The sequence below is a fragment of the Gekko japonicus genome, unplaced genomic scaffold (genome assembly GCF_001447785.1).
Source record: "Gekko japonicus isolate JY-2015 unplaced genomic scaffold, Gekko_japonicus_V1.1 scaffold4788, whole genome shotgun sequence".
In the NCBI taxonomy this organism is placed as follows: Eukaryota; Metazoa; Chordata; class Lepidosauria; order Squamata; family Gekkonidae; genus Gekko; species Gekko japonicus.
This window is the reverse complement of record NW_015163230.1, coordinates 1-16,333: the sequence shown is the minus strand read 5'-3', so window position 1 is coordinate 16,333 and position 16,333 is coordinate 1. Positions and strand designations below refer to the sequence as shown.

General features: G+C 44.6%; 1 protein-coding gene across 1 annotated transcript in view; it reads right to left on the bottom strand.

Annotated features, from left to right (window-relative positions):
* LOC107106973 (extracellular sulfatase Sulf-2-like) overlaps nucleotides 1–15,686 on the bottom strand; it is a gene marked incomplete at its 5' end in the record, with an annotated part of 34,003 nt that extends 18,317 nt beyond the window's left edge. Inside the window, one exon of the mRNA XM_015407188.1 lies at nucleotides 15,479–15,686. Coding sequence (XP_015262674.1) covers nucleotides 15,479–15,686 — 208 coding nt within the window. The remainder of the gene's footprint in view (nucleotides 1–15,478) is intronic.
* Nucleotides 15,687–16,333: the final 647 nt, after the last annotated feature.

The following is a 16,333-nucleotide window of genomic DNA, read 5'->3' as shown; positions in this document are numbered from 1 at the left end:
CTAGTGGCGAATCGAATTGAAATTTGGCAGACTGCCTTCTCCCCCCTTCTCTCATCCCTGGCTCAGGTGTTATTTCTACTGATCTGGGATAATACACATTTGGGAAACCATACAGTCAATAGGATCAGCTATAGCTTCTGACACATTAAAATAACAACAACAATGATGGTGCAGTCTGTTAGAATGCTGGACTTCATATTGATAAAGTTATGTCTCACATATACAATCATTTTGTGGACTTGAGCAAGCCACTTTCAGCCTCAGTTCAACCAAGTGGGTTCATTATTTTTTTAAAACTATAAATTCTGGGCTTCATGTTTATCCCCCCCCCCCATCCAGTGCAATATAACCACATTTGTTTCTAATGCTTAACCTATAGAGTCTGTAGGTGGCAGCAGAAGCTTAGAATGCTTTGTGGAAGCGCCAGCTTCCTGAATTGGTGTTATGGTAACAACCTTTTAAGAAGATGCCAAGGGCCTTTGACCCCTTCTGACTGAAAGGTCTTTCAATGTGAGGGACTTTCCCTTTCCCATGGCAACAGTGCTGAGGGATAGCCCAGTAAAGCACACTTGCCCTTCCAACTTCCATCTGGTCTCTTTGGTAATTTCAACTCCCTCCTGTCCAGCAAGCAACTTTTAATCTCCTTCCTCAAAACTTGGATCCCCCTTCACATCTACAATTCAATACACTTCGCTTTTAAAAGTCCACATACATTTTTCACTTCTGTGCAAACAGGTCCGCATAGTCACTGTACATGAAACTCAAGGTCAATTTGTATGCTTACAAATTTGTTATTAGCGGTCTCCAGTTTTCCCTCTAAGCTGAGTTAGTGTGAGCTAGTTCACAGTTTTTTAGCCCCTGGTTCACATATTTTTGTCTTAGCTCAGGAAGGAGGGCTCCAGAGTAAACTAATTTATGCAGTAGCCAAATTGCTCGCTCACGACTTTAATGCCAGTAGCTCACAAAGCAGAATTTTTGCTCACAAGACTCTACAGCTTAGAGTGATTATTGACGGTCTCCTTTTATCTCAGTCTACTACATAACACTGGCTGCTACCAACCTTAATGGGTAACAAGCACCGTAATAAAGTCAGGATGTAGGTAAGATGCAGTAGCCAAATTGCTTGCTCACAACTTTAATGCCAGTAGCTCACAAAGCAGAATTTTTGCTCACAAGACTCGACAGCTTAGAGTGATTATTGATGGTCTCCTTTTATCTCAGTCTACTACATTGCACTGGCTGCTACTAACCTTAATGGGGTAACAAACACCGTAATCAAGTCAGGATGTAGGTAAGTTATATTTAGTGTTTCAAAAAGCTTGTATCTCTCAAGGTCAACTCCCTACCTGCCAGTGGAATAGTAATACTGACCTACCTTCTAGAGGTATTGTAAAAATCAATAAGACAACATCTAAAAAGTGCTTAAAGCATTGGGGGAAAACCCTGCCATATAAGCATAAGCTTATTACTTAAATGCTGATGTTATGATATTCTGATATTTGTTTTTAATTTCTTTGATCACTTTCCTAATTTTTTCCCCACACTAAATTTGCATTTCAGACTTCAGTGGCACACTGATGATTTCGCTGAGGATTTCCCACCTGGGATTCAAGCTCTGCCAGGTGAATCATAGCTCAGCGGAAGAAAAAAAAAATGAAGTTAACATGGAACATTTGGCTGAAATGAGGGAACTCCCTTCCTTTTCAATTCCAAGAGGAAGTTTTAAAGAGTTACACCCAAATCATTAATCTCTTCCATTTCTTCTTTTCAAACAAGACTTCCCGTTCTTATGGACCTTTTTGTTTCTGAATAAAACGTATTATTTTTTTTTTACAAAAAGCAGCCACCCCCTGCCCCCAAGGATGTTTCAAAGAATGGATTTTTATGCAAGAGAACATGGAAAAGTGGATTGTTGGTTTTTTTGAATAACAGAATTTTCAACTTTTTGGCTGTATAAAAGCCTATGGCTGCATTCAGACATTGCAATACAATGTGGGTTAGGGTTGCCAAATCTGGGATGGAAAATACCTGGAGACTTTGGGGGTGGAGCCAGGAGAGGACATGGTTTGGGGAGGAGAGGGGCCTCAGCATAGTACAGTGCCATGGAGTCCACCCTTCAAAGCAGCCATTTTCTCCAGGGGAGCTGATCTCTGTCGGCTGGGGATCAGGGGTAAAAGCAGGAGATCCCCAGGCCCCACCTGGAGGCTGGCAACCCTAATGTGGGTTGTTTAAACCATGGTTTGGGTACAAGCTAATAAATCTACGCAAGTAATAAATCCAGGAACCCTAAACAGATCTACTCAGAAGTAAATCCTGTGTTATGCAGTGGGGCTTAATACCAGAAAAGGGTCTTTACGATTAAAGCCAAACTGCGGTTTGTGAATTTGACCACAACAGCCGACAGTTATTACAACTCTGGTTTACAAACTACTGGAAAACCCTTATTCAAAATCCTGTTTTGGCACCATTCGTTACCAAACCTTGGTTTGTTGGAAGCACCTGTATTCATACATCACAAAGAACCCGGATTTCATCAAATAATCATGGTTTATAAACCAGTATCATGTCTAAGTGCAGCCTACCTAGATTAGCTGGTAGGACATAACTTGTAGAAAAATATACTCTCCGCAGATTAACTTTATCATAGGTTAAAGTAGTTTTTACATTTTTTTTGGGCAAATCTGAAGTAATATTTTATGCTTTTTGTTGTGTGCTGCAAACACATGGCAACACCTGGAACAATTACAAAATTGCAATTAAATGAGGTAATATTTTCTAATAAAACTATAACTCATCACTCCTACCTGATTATTAATTTACGACTGCCAAACCCATATATACCTGAGATCATGAGGTGCTGATGGTTCCCTCATGAACAGATGGTCTGGAATAATTTCTCTGGCACTACTTTACCTAGCATTTCCCCAAATATATATATCCTTATATATAAAAGAGTTTTGGTGTGACCCCTGCACACGCTCCTGCAGCCTCTGGCTCCCTCGCCTGCCACTCTGAAGAATCCCCTGGCTGCACTGGCTGGCTCCCTTACCTCCATCCCACCCACAGAGGCAGCCGCCAGTGTCTCGGGCTCAGTGTACTCTGAGCCAGCCCACAGGATGGACACTCCGGCGGCCGGAGGGTGAGCAGGCTGACCGGGAAATGTAGGGAAGAGGAGTGAGAGGCCAAAAACATTTGGACACCTGGGCGGGAAGAGAAATGCCACCCAATGGGCTCCCTCCTGTGCTCAGGGGGGCCCTCTGCCACCCCCTTGGCTTTGGCCTCTGTTACCCAGCAGGGACAACCCTCGGACCTCTGAGGCGGCTGTCTCTGTGGCAGCTGAGCAGACGGGGGTCCCTGCAGGGTACTCCCACGTCGATGGCTGCCCGGGCGTCTTGATGCCCCAGCGCCGCTTCAGCCCAGCCCTGCCATGCTTGGCCTCCTCTTTCTTCCTCACGCACAGCCCTGAGGAGCTGGAGACCGGCGTCTCTTTCTGCCTGCCTGCTTTCACAACCGCTCCATGGCATGGGCCAACTGCGCTGAGGCACCATCGGCCTCAGAAGCAGCCGAGGAGAAAGTGGGCGCGGGGCAGCAGCTGCTGCTGTGCCAGGAGGCCACTCCTCTGCCAGCAGCCCTGTTGTCAGTCGTCTGCCTCACATGAAGCGCCTCTGACATCACTCCATGCTGCACCCTGCCGCTAGCACCCCCGCCAAACACACCACAAGGCCTCCATGCTGCAGACCCACCTCCACACCAAATGCCTCCTCCTGCCTGACCCTGGCAGCGAGAGCCAGGATGCCGGAGCGGTGGACCAGCTAGAGCTCATTTCATTTGTCTCTGCAACGGGCCTTGCTCCTAGTATTGTTATAAATCCAATCATCTCCATCTCCTCCTCCTCTGTGGAATCTACTTCCAATTAAACAACCATAGGACTGGGATGTAAGGCTGTGAACATACAATTCCTCAAGAGCAACAGGAAAAATGTACAAATGCCACGAGAAAGGGAAGAGGCTGATAATTCCTGTCCTAATGCTAATAGCTGGTTCTCCCTTACAAGTCAATGGCTTAGATCCAGCAATTTGCAAGTGGAAACATAAGCGGATTTAGTGCAGTTCCGAGATCTTGTGCAACATTTTGCGCTTTCCTTCCTCTAGGTAACAGTGCTCAGAAATCAGTCACACAACATCTAGTGCAAACAGAAAAGGAAATGGGTATACAATAAGTCTGAATTAGAGCTAGCAGAATAAAGTTTGAGTCCAGTGGCACTTTTAAGACCAACAAAGTTTTATTCTTTATTAAGACCAACAAAGCTTTCGTGTTCATGCACACTTTTTCAGAAGTAGTAATTACGATCTTTTTCTTATATTGCCGCTTGTGCAAGAACTCTAGCAGAAGTAAAATTTCACACTAGATGCAACCCAAGGACTGGCCTAGGTCATCAGGCAGTTTCTGCTCCAGTCAATTTTGCTAGTAAGGAACACTTAGGAAAGAAGAAGAAATTTTCCTTTAATTCTGGTTTGTTGAAATAACTTTGCACTGTTTATGTCTCTTCTTTGTAGAGATCTACACACATGGATACGTAGATGTCCAAACTCATTCTTTCACATACTTAAATAATTCTGAGAAACATTCAACACATTTTAAAACGGCTCAGGGCACTCAACCACTATCACCTTTCCTTTCAATACTCTTGTAGCAGAAACAAAATCAGCCAAAACAGCACGAAGTCCTCAGGGTGCCCCGGCAACAGGAAGGACTACGTTGCAACCCTGAAAATCCAGACATACCCAAGTATTAAAATGCTAACAAATATGCTAGGGTCAGTAAGAGAAGTCAGGATTCTGCAAGGAACTGTAGGGCAGGGACACCCCCCCCCAATCCCCTCTCAGAGATTTATGCACACTGCTCTCTACTCTCCCCTTTTATGCTCTCAACGTCTCCATCCCTTCTGGAGCATATTTGGTCCTCATCAGGCAATTCTAAAATCTGTTTCCTTTTTTGTTTGGTTCATTTCTGTAGTCAAACTTTCTACACATTTGAGGAGTTGCCCAAGTACCTAGAGGTCTCCACCTTGGGTTGGATCCAGTGATCTGTCAGCAGAAGGTGCTGATCATCACGGATCTTTCACATGTTCCCTAAATGAAAGTAGTGTTACAAACTTACAGGGCATGGAGTTCTCCTGGGATTACAGCCAAGCACCAGACTACATTGACCAGTTCTCCTGGAGGAAACGGCAGCTTTGGAGGACAGACTCTATAGCATCTCACTGCTGCTAAGCTCCTGCCCTTCCCCCAAACTCTATCCTCCTCCCCAGGCATCACCCCTGACCCAGAATCTGCAACCCTAAGTGAAAGTGGAGGAAAGCCCTGGCTTTATACCTCACATTGCTACCCAGATACATACTGGGTCCAGAAGGCAACCTCTGATTCCTTGGCTGCCACCACTCTATTTTCTCGAAATAAACAATGGTAGATTGGTTCCATGGCTCCAACAAAGAGCCCATAGGATGCTAAGTGTGCGGACTCTAATCTGGGAGAACTGGGTTTGATTCCCCACTCCTCCACTTGCACCTGCTGATGTGACCTTGGGTCAGTCACAAGCTCTGGCACAGCTGTCCTTGAAAAAGAGCAGTTTGTGTCAGAGTTCTCTCAGCCCCACCCACCTCACAGGGCGTCTGTTGTGGGGAGGGGAAGGGAAAGGAGTTTGTAAGCAGCTCTGAGACTCCAAGTGAAGGGCGGGGTATAAATCCAATCTCTTCTTCTTCTTCTTAATGGGCTCCAGTCCAATATAATCTCCCTTCTGTCCATGTTTTTTTAAATCCCCCCTTCGTTCTTGGTATATTTTTAAATGCCCAGCCTCAGCCATGCTATTAGGTACCATTAATTTGAAAAGGGCTGCTAAATTGAAAGCAGCACTAATTGTATTTTGCTCCTCCACCTCTAGTGCCCTCTCAGCAGATTACTTTGGGTGCATTCCTCTTTTCCTCTTTTACATTTGACTTTCCTCCCATGGTCTGCTGTAACAAAGTTGGTTCTATTTCTGCTTTGTGTTTTAATTACTTTCAAAGTAACTAGTCCCCATTCACACTAGCTAGTGTCTTAGCTGAATGATCCTTTGCTGTGAATAGTAGACTACAGACAACACTGTGTTCTTGTGAGGATGCTCTAGCCGGGTTTTTCCATCAAAGGACTGAACTACTTGAAATATAGTCCTAGAAACTGTTGCTGAGGCAGTTTTGGTAGTAAGGTGCTAGTGTGAATTAATTTCCAATTACTAAACATTTATCAAGGCCATCTGATTTCCTTCTATGCAGACATTCTCTTTTCTCTTCCCAAAAGTTTCTCAGGGCCAATTCCATGCATTGTAGCAAAGAACTACCACAGGCTGATCACATGTTTTCTAAAACAATTGAAAGAAATGTGCGTGCGTGCCATATCATCTCTGTAACTTTCCAATAGTATCTCCATATGTGAAATCCCACGGAAAAGTACCTGCATGGAAGCTCCTGAAAGTATGTCTAGTGAATATTTTTGAAGCACTGAATATTTCAGCAGCACTGAAGAGCTATGATTGATTGTGTGTGTGTGTTGTCATTGTGTGTGAAAAACTGTGATATACCGTATTATTTAAATAACAAGATGACAACTGAAAAGGCTTTGATCTAATTGGAAGGGCTCAGCAAAACAGGACTAAAATGGGTCATGCACCTGCAAAATTGTGTGCTACAGGAAGACAGCAATGAGTGCTTTTCAGAGATGGAAACTTTTCAGTTAATGCTGTGAGGATGATGACGGATATGCCGCAAGAGCAGTCATTCACAAGCTGTACTCCCAGATCTTTGTAAATATGTGCCTCTTGGATAGTTAGTTTGCTGGGTTGGATTCATCAGTGATCTCTGCAGAGGAAGGGATTTCCATCAATGGAATGGAACTTTCTCACCTACGCAATTCTGCTGTGGTCAAAAATGTTCCCCAAAATGCTGCTCCCAGGAACAGCATGAAAGGGGAATCCTCCTCCTTTCTATCAGTGGAAACCTATCACTGGATTCAACCTCCTGTGATGAATATTTTCTCTAAGGGAAGGGGGAGCACTAACATTTCCTGAGCAGAGATACTGATGAGGTGATATCTCTTGAGAGCCAGCGTGGTGTAGTGGTTAAGAGTGGCGGATTTTAATCTGGATAACTGGGTTTGATTCCCTCCTTCTCCACATGAAGCCAGCTGAGTGACCTTGGGTCAGTCACAGTTCTCTCAGAGCTCGGTCAGCCTCACCTACCTCACAGGGTGTCTGTTGTGGGGAAAGGAAGGGAAGGTAATTGTAAACCACCCAGACTCCTTCAGATAGTGAAGGCTGGAGTATAAAAACCAACTCTTCTTTTTCTTTCAGACATAGCAATGCAGTACTCTAATAGACCTTTAAAGCTCTATATGGCTGGGGGCCTGCCTACCTGAGGGACCACCTTTTCCCATATGTCCCCCAGAGAGCAATGAGGTCGGGGACCCTAAACCGCCCGACTCTCCCCGGTCCAAAAGATGCAAGACTGGCCATCACCAGATCTAGGGCCTTCTCAGTGGCAGCTCCACACTGGTGGAATGAGCTCCCAGAGGACATCAGGGCCTTGCGGGACCTTTTACAGTTCCGCAGGGCTTGTAAAATGGAGCTCTTCCACCAGGCTTTCGATTAGGAGCCGCTACTGATGAATGAGCCACTGAAATCATCTATTATGGCCCGCACGCTACTGTTGAGAATTGAGGCTAATCTTTGCTTTAGTTGCTGCCAATACCACATGGACTGTGCATACATACACCCATAGGCTCAAAGAACGCTGTACAAGTCGCTTGTTGTGAGATACACATAGATAGTGACTGCTCTAAGCCTTACATGTTAATGAGGTTTCAAATACACAGCTGCTGCCTGAGGGGGAAGAAGAAGCACATCGCCATTGTTGCCAGCCAAACAACAACTTGTTTGAAAGCAGCCTCCATTGATGAACTGTTGAAAGCACACGTATACACACGTCTGCTCTACATCTGAATGGCCATTTCCTGTCAGATGGGCTCTGATTACCTGGGAACGGGCAAGATTCATCTGCACTTCAATGGGCACCCTAGCACCAAGCTTTCACACCTCACCAGATGCCATCTCTTGAGTTAGAGTCTAGAGTTTCAATATTGGCCAAACCCTTTAGGTAGCAACCCCTTTACTACACGCACCAATGAGGTTAGTTTTGGGACGGAGTTCCAGGTAGGTGGGTTTACAGACTGGCATAGATGCCACCCACTAAAGGATTCACCTATAAAGGTGAGGTCCAGCTGCTTAGCTTTTGCTAGCCGCCTACCCCCACCTACGCCCTCTATCTGCTTGAAACCCCTCTTAAGCCCAGCTTCCTATCCAAAAATCCTTTGTTCCTACTTGATCTCTTGGTCTGCAGCCATGAGGTCCATACATGCTGGCTGGTTTCTAGCTGTGTGTTAAATCTCCCTAGTATATTTTCTGACCCCTCTATTCTTCATTGAGAGGGACAAGCTTCAGGACAGATAAGTATTGTCACCCATTGCCCTACCTGTGATTTCCATAGTGACTATTGTAATTCTGTATTTCTGAGGAACGTGATTGATTGTATGTGTGAATCTGATTTTGTTTGAATGTGATTTTATATATTCGCAAGTAAAAGACAGATTGTTTTGGAACACACCAGTCTCGTCTTTCTTACTGGTAAAAACCTTGGGGTGGATTGGACTTCAGTATACAAAGGCAGGAACCCGAATTTAAATTTAGTTTGCCAGCTGTTGTAGATAAAGCCGTTTGGCTAACACTACTGGCACTCTACTGGGGATACTGGTCTAGTCATACTGGACCATCTTACAACTATTGCCATCTGCACTTTGCTGTTGTACTTAATCTGCACTTTATATATTATCGTTGAATTTTATCTGTGTTTTATTGTAATTTTAACTCATTGTACGCCGCCTTGAGCCTGCTTGTCAGGCAAGGCGGGATATAAATCGAAATAAATAAATAAACAGAGCAAATGCCCAGTAGGATGAACTGTACTTTGCACCTCTCATTCTGCCACAACATCATCAATCAATAAACCGTCATTCTTCTGAACTGAGGCTTGCAGGCTCCATGTCTGTAATCTCAGCTTGTCAGAGGCTCCGTATGGATCTAAGAAGCCTGAACCCTAAAGAGTCTTGGGTGGGAAGCTTTAACCCTAAATGAATAGATACCAATATGTCTATAGATTGCATTTAAACTTCTGTCTAAGCAAGTGTATGCAATGGTTTGCCTCTGCACAGAGCCAAGCCTGTTAAGAGATCTTTCAATATTATCAGCCAGAGCCTTAGATGAAATTTCAGGCCTTGGTGACACTAAGCATACACAAAGACAATTCTTCTGTAGGCAGTGCTCTTGCATAGAAATGTCACAGATTGCATTTTACGGATTTTAACTGCACTGCACATTTCCCACTTCTGCTCTGTGCATATATAACTGCACACGAAGTTTTGACATCGTGCATCTGAGACTTCAGCCCATGAAAGTTCATGTAACAATAAAGTAAGACCCATAATGGGTCACTTCTTAGAATCCTACCAGATCCTGATTCTGTGCTCTGCAGACCAGAATGTTGAAAGAGAGAAGCAGCACAACATGGAGGAGATTTCACACACAGTAAATAATGCACTGGCAATGCCATTTTCACTACACTTTGCAACTGGATATTACTGTGTGAAATGGCACAATCCACTTGCATACAGTCGCTGAAGTGGATTGAAACTGCATTATTCAGCATGTGTTAAAGTGCCCTCCGGAGTTTCTCCCTCCTGGACTGCTCAATTCAAAGGGCAGGAACTTTTCTGAGCCTCCCGTGTCCTTCCTGATGCTACTTGGGCAGAGGGAAAGCTTTACTGCCGTCCGACAATAAGAAGCACTGCTGAATCTCTGCGGTGCTGTTCGTGCCACAGGGAAATACTATTAATATGATGTGTCATACAAATGTCTATTCTAAGCACTGTTACATTTTATTTATTTAGGTTATTTATGTACTACCTTTCCAATTCAAGGCAATGCCCAAGATGGGTTACAGATTGATGAGCTCTATAAGTACGAACATAAATTTCAACAGAAGTTCAGCATTAAAGCAATAAGATCCAGCATTAAAGCCAGTGTAGGAAGCTAATTCTAACAGGATTTTGGAAATAAAAGAAAGTCTTGAATTACTGCCAGAAGGCCTGTAACGAGGGAGGCACACATAATTCCTGGGGGAGGAAGTTCCAAAATGGTGGCCTTTGAAAAGGCCATGTGCAGGTCCCCACTAGATATTCTTGTACATAATGGGTTCCCATACCAGGGCTTTCACAGGTGATCACAGAGTGCAGGCAGAAATATATGGCAGAAGGAGGAGATTTGATTTATACCCCGCCCTTCACTACCCGAAGGAGTCTCAGAGCGGCTTACAGACTCCTCTCCCTTCCCCTCTCCACAACAGACACCCTGTGAGGTAGGTGTAGCTGAGAGAGCTCTCTCAAGAACTGCTTGTGAGAGAACAGCTCTGAAAGAACATATGACTGACCCAAGGTCAAACCCGGTTCTCCCCGATTAGAGTCTGTGCTCCTAACTACCACACCAAACTGGCTCTCTATCCTGTGCTAAGCCTTCTACGTAAGATGGGATGCAGCTCTTGGGAATCCATTTCAGTTCCTTGGCTCATATTCAGTAGCTCTAAATTTTACTAACTAAAGCCACAATCTATCTTTTCTGTGTGTACTTTCTGCATTATGGTTGTCGTGCATGGGAAAGAGCAGGTAGAGAAAGAGGTACTTTTCTCCCTTTCTCACAATACAAGAACTCGTGGGCACTCCATGAAATTGCTAAGCGGTCGGGTTAGAACGGATAAGAGGAAGTACTTCTTCACCCAAAGAGTGATTAACACTTGGAATTCACTGTCACAGGAAGTGGTGGCGGCTACAAGCATAGACAGCTTCAAAAGGGAATTAGATAAGCATATGGAGCAGAGGTCCATTAGTGGCTATTAGCCACAAGGTATAGATAGGGACTCTGGGGCAAGTGATGCTTTGTCATCTTGGTGCTTGGGGGGGGGGTCAACAGTGGGAGGGCTTCTAATGTCCTGGCCTCAGTGGTGGACCTCCTGATGGCACTGGTATTTCTGGCCACTGTGTGATACAGAGTGTTGGACTGGATGGGCCTCTGGCCTGATCCAACATTGGCATCTCTTATGTTCTTATGACTTTTTCAAACCTTTTTTCTGACTCTGTAATCTTAGTTCTATTGTATTGTTTACTCAGTGTCTTATGCTGTCTGATTGAATCTTTTCTATTTGCAATCTGCCTTGAGGGTCATCAAGAAAGGCGGACTATAAATAAAGAAAAGGAATGAAAAAAGGAACTCATTGTGACTCTTATACAGTTGTGTCAGCTTCACACTGGGCATGTTCCAATGCACTTGACCATTCTTGGCAAGTTCCGTCAAACTTGAACCGCCCTTCCCTTGTATGCATCCACTGGTTTGTTGTTTTCCATGGTACACATTTTATTCCTATAAGGAAGAGTTATTTAGGAGCCAGGGAAGCAGCAATATTTGCAAGGGAAGGAAAGCACCACAACACAAAGCTGCCCTTCCGTTCAGTTTCCTGAGCAAGCTTAATTATTAGTATCATTTGCCTTCACGTACCTGAACAGTGTGCAAGCACTCACGCAAATGACTACAGAAAAGCAGGTGTCACTAAAGTTGGTAATTGCCTGGTTTGCAATGCATCCTAAGCAGAATTAAACCCTTCAAAGTTGCTTAGGAGTCCCCTGTAGGCATGGGTCGTTTCCTGCAGGAGCGCACAGGAGCGGAGCTCCGGCAGTAAAGAGCCCAGGGGGTGGGCACATGCAACAAGCCCTATCCCCTGCTCCCAGCAGCCCTCAGTCAGAGAAAGAAGCAGCCAGGTAAGTTGCATAGCCCCCCCCCCGGCCCAAAACAGTCCAGTGGCACCTTTAAGACCAAGTTTTATTCAGGTTCAAGCTCTTCCTCCTCTGCAAGGACAGATCTGCACGTCCCCCCCCAATAGCTGGCAATCCAAAACAGTCCAGTGGAGCCTGAGCGGTGGGTGTTGCCTTCTGACACACTTCCGGTGATGTCAGGGGGTGTGGTATATGCAAATGAGTTATACTAATGAATTATGCTAATGATCTCCTGCACCTCTTTTTCTACGAAATGACCCCTGCCTGTAGGTATCAGAACCTGTCCGGATGACAGTGCTCAGGTGTTGTTAGAAACTCATTGCCATTTCCTCCAGAAATTCTCTGGATTAGAATTTTAAAAGATATTCTGTGCATGCAGTGCTATCGCTCAGCAAATCAGGTACCACAGGCCCGGTGCAGATCTGCAGAAATTCTTTAATGATTAACCTTTTCTCAGTGAATCTTTGGGTGATTGGTAAGGATTTAGTGACTTCCCTCCCCAAATAACCTTTTATTGGATGTACATGTTTGCTATTGGAATCAGGTTTCTTGATTGCTTCTGGGGCAGATGGGCTTGGATCTTAACAGATCGTTCCCCTTGGTGCTTCTCTCCGGCTGCTATGGAGGCTTTCCTCTGCTGCTGTGCTTGCTTCTGCCACTAGCACTTCCGTGTGCACCAGATCAATGCTTGTCAAGGAGCCCTTACACATGCAGAAGGTGCTAGCAGCAGAGGACACAAGTGCAAACGCTGCAGCAGCTAGAGAAAAGCATAAGGAGAACAACCTCACAGGATCCAAGGCACTGTTTCCAAATATTGTTGTTCCAGACCCATCCCCCTTTTATTTCTTAGTATGGTTGGGGTTGGGGGGGGGCGGAGTGAAATATTTGGATTTCCAAGTAGCCTTCCACTTCTTCTTTAGAGGTTTCAAACAGAGGCTAGATGGTCATCTAACAGCAATGCTGATTCTGTAAACTTAGGCAGGTCTTGAGAGGAAGGGCAGGAAGGGTTGCATTAGTGCTTAGCTCTTGTGGCCCTTTCTTACACACCCAGGGATATGCTGATCGCCACTTTGGGCTCAGGAAGCAATTTTTCTCCAGGCCATTTTGGCTGGAGATCCTGGAGGATTTTTGTCATCTTCTGGGCATGGAGTGGCAGTCACTGAGGGCGTGGGGGGGAGGTATTTGTGAACTTCCTGCATTGTGCAGGAGTTGGACTAGATGACCCTGGAGATCCCTTCCAACCCTATGATTCCATGAGTAGTGCTGGGGCAGGGGCGTAGGTGGAACCAAGCCATAAAAAGGAGAAATCATATAAAGAGCAATCCTAAGCAAGTCTTCTAAGAAGTAAAGCACCCAGGAAGCGCACACATGTGGTGGCATCAGCACTCATGCACCAACATTATGTGCTGGTATGGAATACTCAGAAAACAGGCACAGTCCCCCCACACCTGAATATTCATTTTTTAAAAAAGATTTCATAAATACAAAATCAATTCTCAACTGTGCTGGTAGCTCAAAGATCAAGACTGCAAGCAGCGAGAAGACGAAGAAGAAGAGATTGGATTTATACCCTGCCCTTTACTCGGAGTCTCAGAGCGGCTTACAATCTCCTTCCCTTCCCCACAACAGACACCCTAGAGGTAGGTGGGGCTGAGAGAGCTCTTAGAGAACTGCTCTTGAGAGAACAGCTCTGAGAGAACTGTAGCTTTGTCCAAGGTCACCCAGCTGGCTGCTTGTGGAGGAGTGGGGAATCAAACCCAGTTCTCCCAGATTAGAGTCCGCACTACTAACCACTGCACCAAACTGGCAAAAACAGTTTTTCCCCCTGCGACAAAATATTAGGATCTGAGTGCGAGGAACATATAGTATCTTAGAATCAGAATTAAATGAACTATGAAAGAAGATATTCGGCTCTCACACTACTGAATTATATACACAGTTATATACACAGATTCCCTGGAAAGGCCCTCAGGTCCTTGGCACCTTAAAACTGAGATAATTACCCATTTAGCAAGGATGTTAGGGGGATTAGAAAAGGTGCTAATAAATTCTTTGCTGAGTGCCTGATAAATGTTAAGTGTCTAAACCAGTGTTATGCTTCCCCCCTCCCTTAAATATCAGGTTTACCTGCCAAATTAGTGACTTCCAGTGCTCCATAGTTACTAGCAAATTCACCTTAACCATGCTCAGGTTTCCAATGTACCTCTGCTTCAAGAACAAGTTAATTAAACCTCAAGCTCAAGCAATATTTGAAGATTATCTATTGTGCCACAAATTTTAAGTGGCAAGAGCCCCTTGTGCAATTTCACCTGAGAACCAATAATTTTATTCACCTAAAAATTAGCTTAGTAGTTACTAATCAGCTTGCATGGCAAATATAAAGGAAGAAAATCAATTTAAACTCCCCGTTTGAAGCTTGTGCCAGGTCATTACCGAGAAAGCCTAATCTGCTAAATAATTAAGGCTCTGCATTTGTTGAGCAAGTCAAAAAGAAACTTTACAGCTGAATAATAATTCCAAGCTGCTGTTTGGCTCTTTTAATCTATAATTAGACTATGCACTTCAAATATAGATATTACCCTGACTCCAGTTTTAAAAGCAGAGCCTGTGGAATGGGCTATGTGGAAAAGCGCCTGACCTCTGCCAAGGAAAGTCAATCCGCTTCCTAGGCAGGCTTGGTGAAAAATCAAACTTTGGCACCTTTGGCTGAACCTATACGGAAAACATTAAGCAGCAAGCGGCTTTGGGAACAGAAAGTATCCACACCCTTGTTAAGCATGAATGAGTGCTGCAACATCCTGAGAATCTAACCCAGGGCACTTTGAACCACCTTTGAAACTCCTGTACACCAAGCCAGACCATTGGGATCCTTCTAGCTTGGTTACTGCCTACTCTGCCTGGCAGCATCTCACCCAGCTGTTAAGCAGGGAAAAGTCTTCCCCAGTACCTGCACCTGAGATCCTTTTATATGGAATGCTAGGGATTTAACCTGGAGTCCTCTGCATTCAGAAGGTACGAGCCACATCCTCTTCCCAAGAACAGTGGGTGCCGTCACTAGGTACGTATTTAATGTACCATCTGCCACTATTGCAGGACTGACCATGCCTTTTTCAAAAGATCCTCACAGGGCACTATGCAGCCTGCACGGTAGACTTCCTGTGCATCGGTGCTTATGGGAAACAGGCTGGGGTGGTTTTCTTGTCTTCTTCCAGATTGCCTCCTGCAGTTCTGAACAAACTATGGCATGGAACCCAATGCAGCTGGGCTGCGTTCTATCTAGGACAGTGCTGCTAATTAGCCCTGAGTTCTGCTTGCAGCAAACAAGGAAAAAAAAAATCCCTAACTCCATAAATCTAGTGAATGTTTTAGAACCTGTCCTGCACTCCTTCGCCCTTAATTAAAGGCATCTAAAGTTGAAAATGCTGTACTAAAGTTGAGTCAGGTTAATATCGATCTTTGAAGAGCATAGCCTAATTACGCCAAGTTCCTCTGTAGTGTGCAAAGGCATCACTTACTCTTCTTGGAGAAGAGCTTCTTCCGCCTCCCAATGGGGCTCAGCTTGTATTCATTTTCCTCGCAGTTGCAGTCCTCACTGAGCTGGCTGTAGTACTTGGGCATCAGGTTGGGCAGGCCTTTGCTGCTGCCCGGAGCTGTGAGGCTGGCCATCCCTTTGCATTTGTGTAGCTTGAGCTTCCCGCTGGGATCTTCCACACACTGCCACTTCTGAAACACAAAATCCCAAAGTGACATTGCAGTCTATTCAGAAGGGCAGCCATTTTGGTCTGCAGTGGAAGAGTGAGATCTGAGTCAGTCAATCAATCAATCCAAGATCAGCATCTATATCAGCAATTATGTAAACGTATATATTTATTACATATCTGAACATGTTAATTAGTAGTGTAAGCATACATTTACACATATATGAGCATGCTAATTAGAAGTGTAAACATACATTGATAGAATAAAATCCATTAAAACTGTTAAAACGAAGCGGCAATCTTCTGTCTAATTAGTCATGCCGAAGCCCAAAATCTTGCTACCTTGGAAGTAATTTCATTACAACAATCAGCAAGGGGGAAAAGAAGTATAAAAATGATGACATCCAACTGAATACAATTGGAGTGATGTACATTTCCCCAATATTCTGGTCATACTGGCAATGTAAAAGTACATGCTCAATTGTCTCTACCGATCCAGACTGACAAAGAGCAGAGATGTTGCGCCTACGGAGTGCGTGTCTATCTCCCCCCAAGAAGGGCTGATGGGAGAGCGTTAAATCTGGCCAGTGAAAGCTCTGCGGTATTGAGATTTAAGTCCAGGAGCACCTTAGAGACCGAACAAGATTTTGGGGGGTATGAACTTTCAAGAGT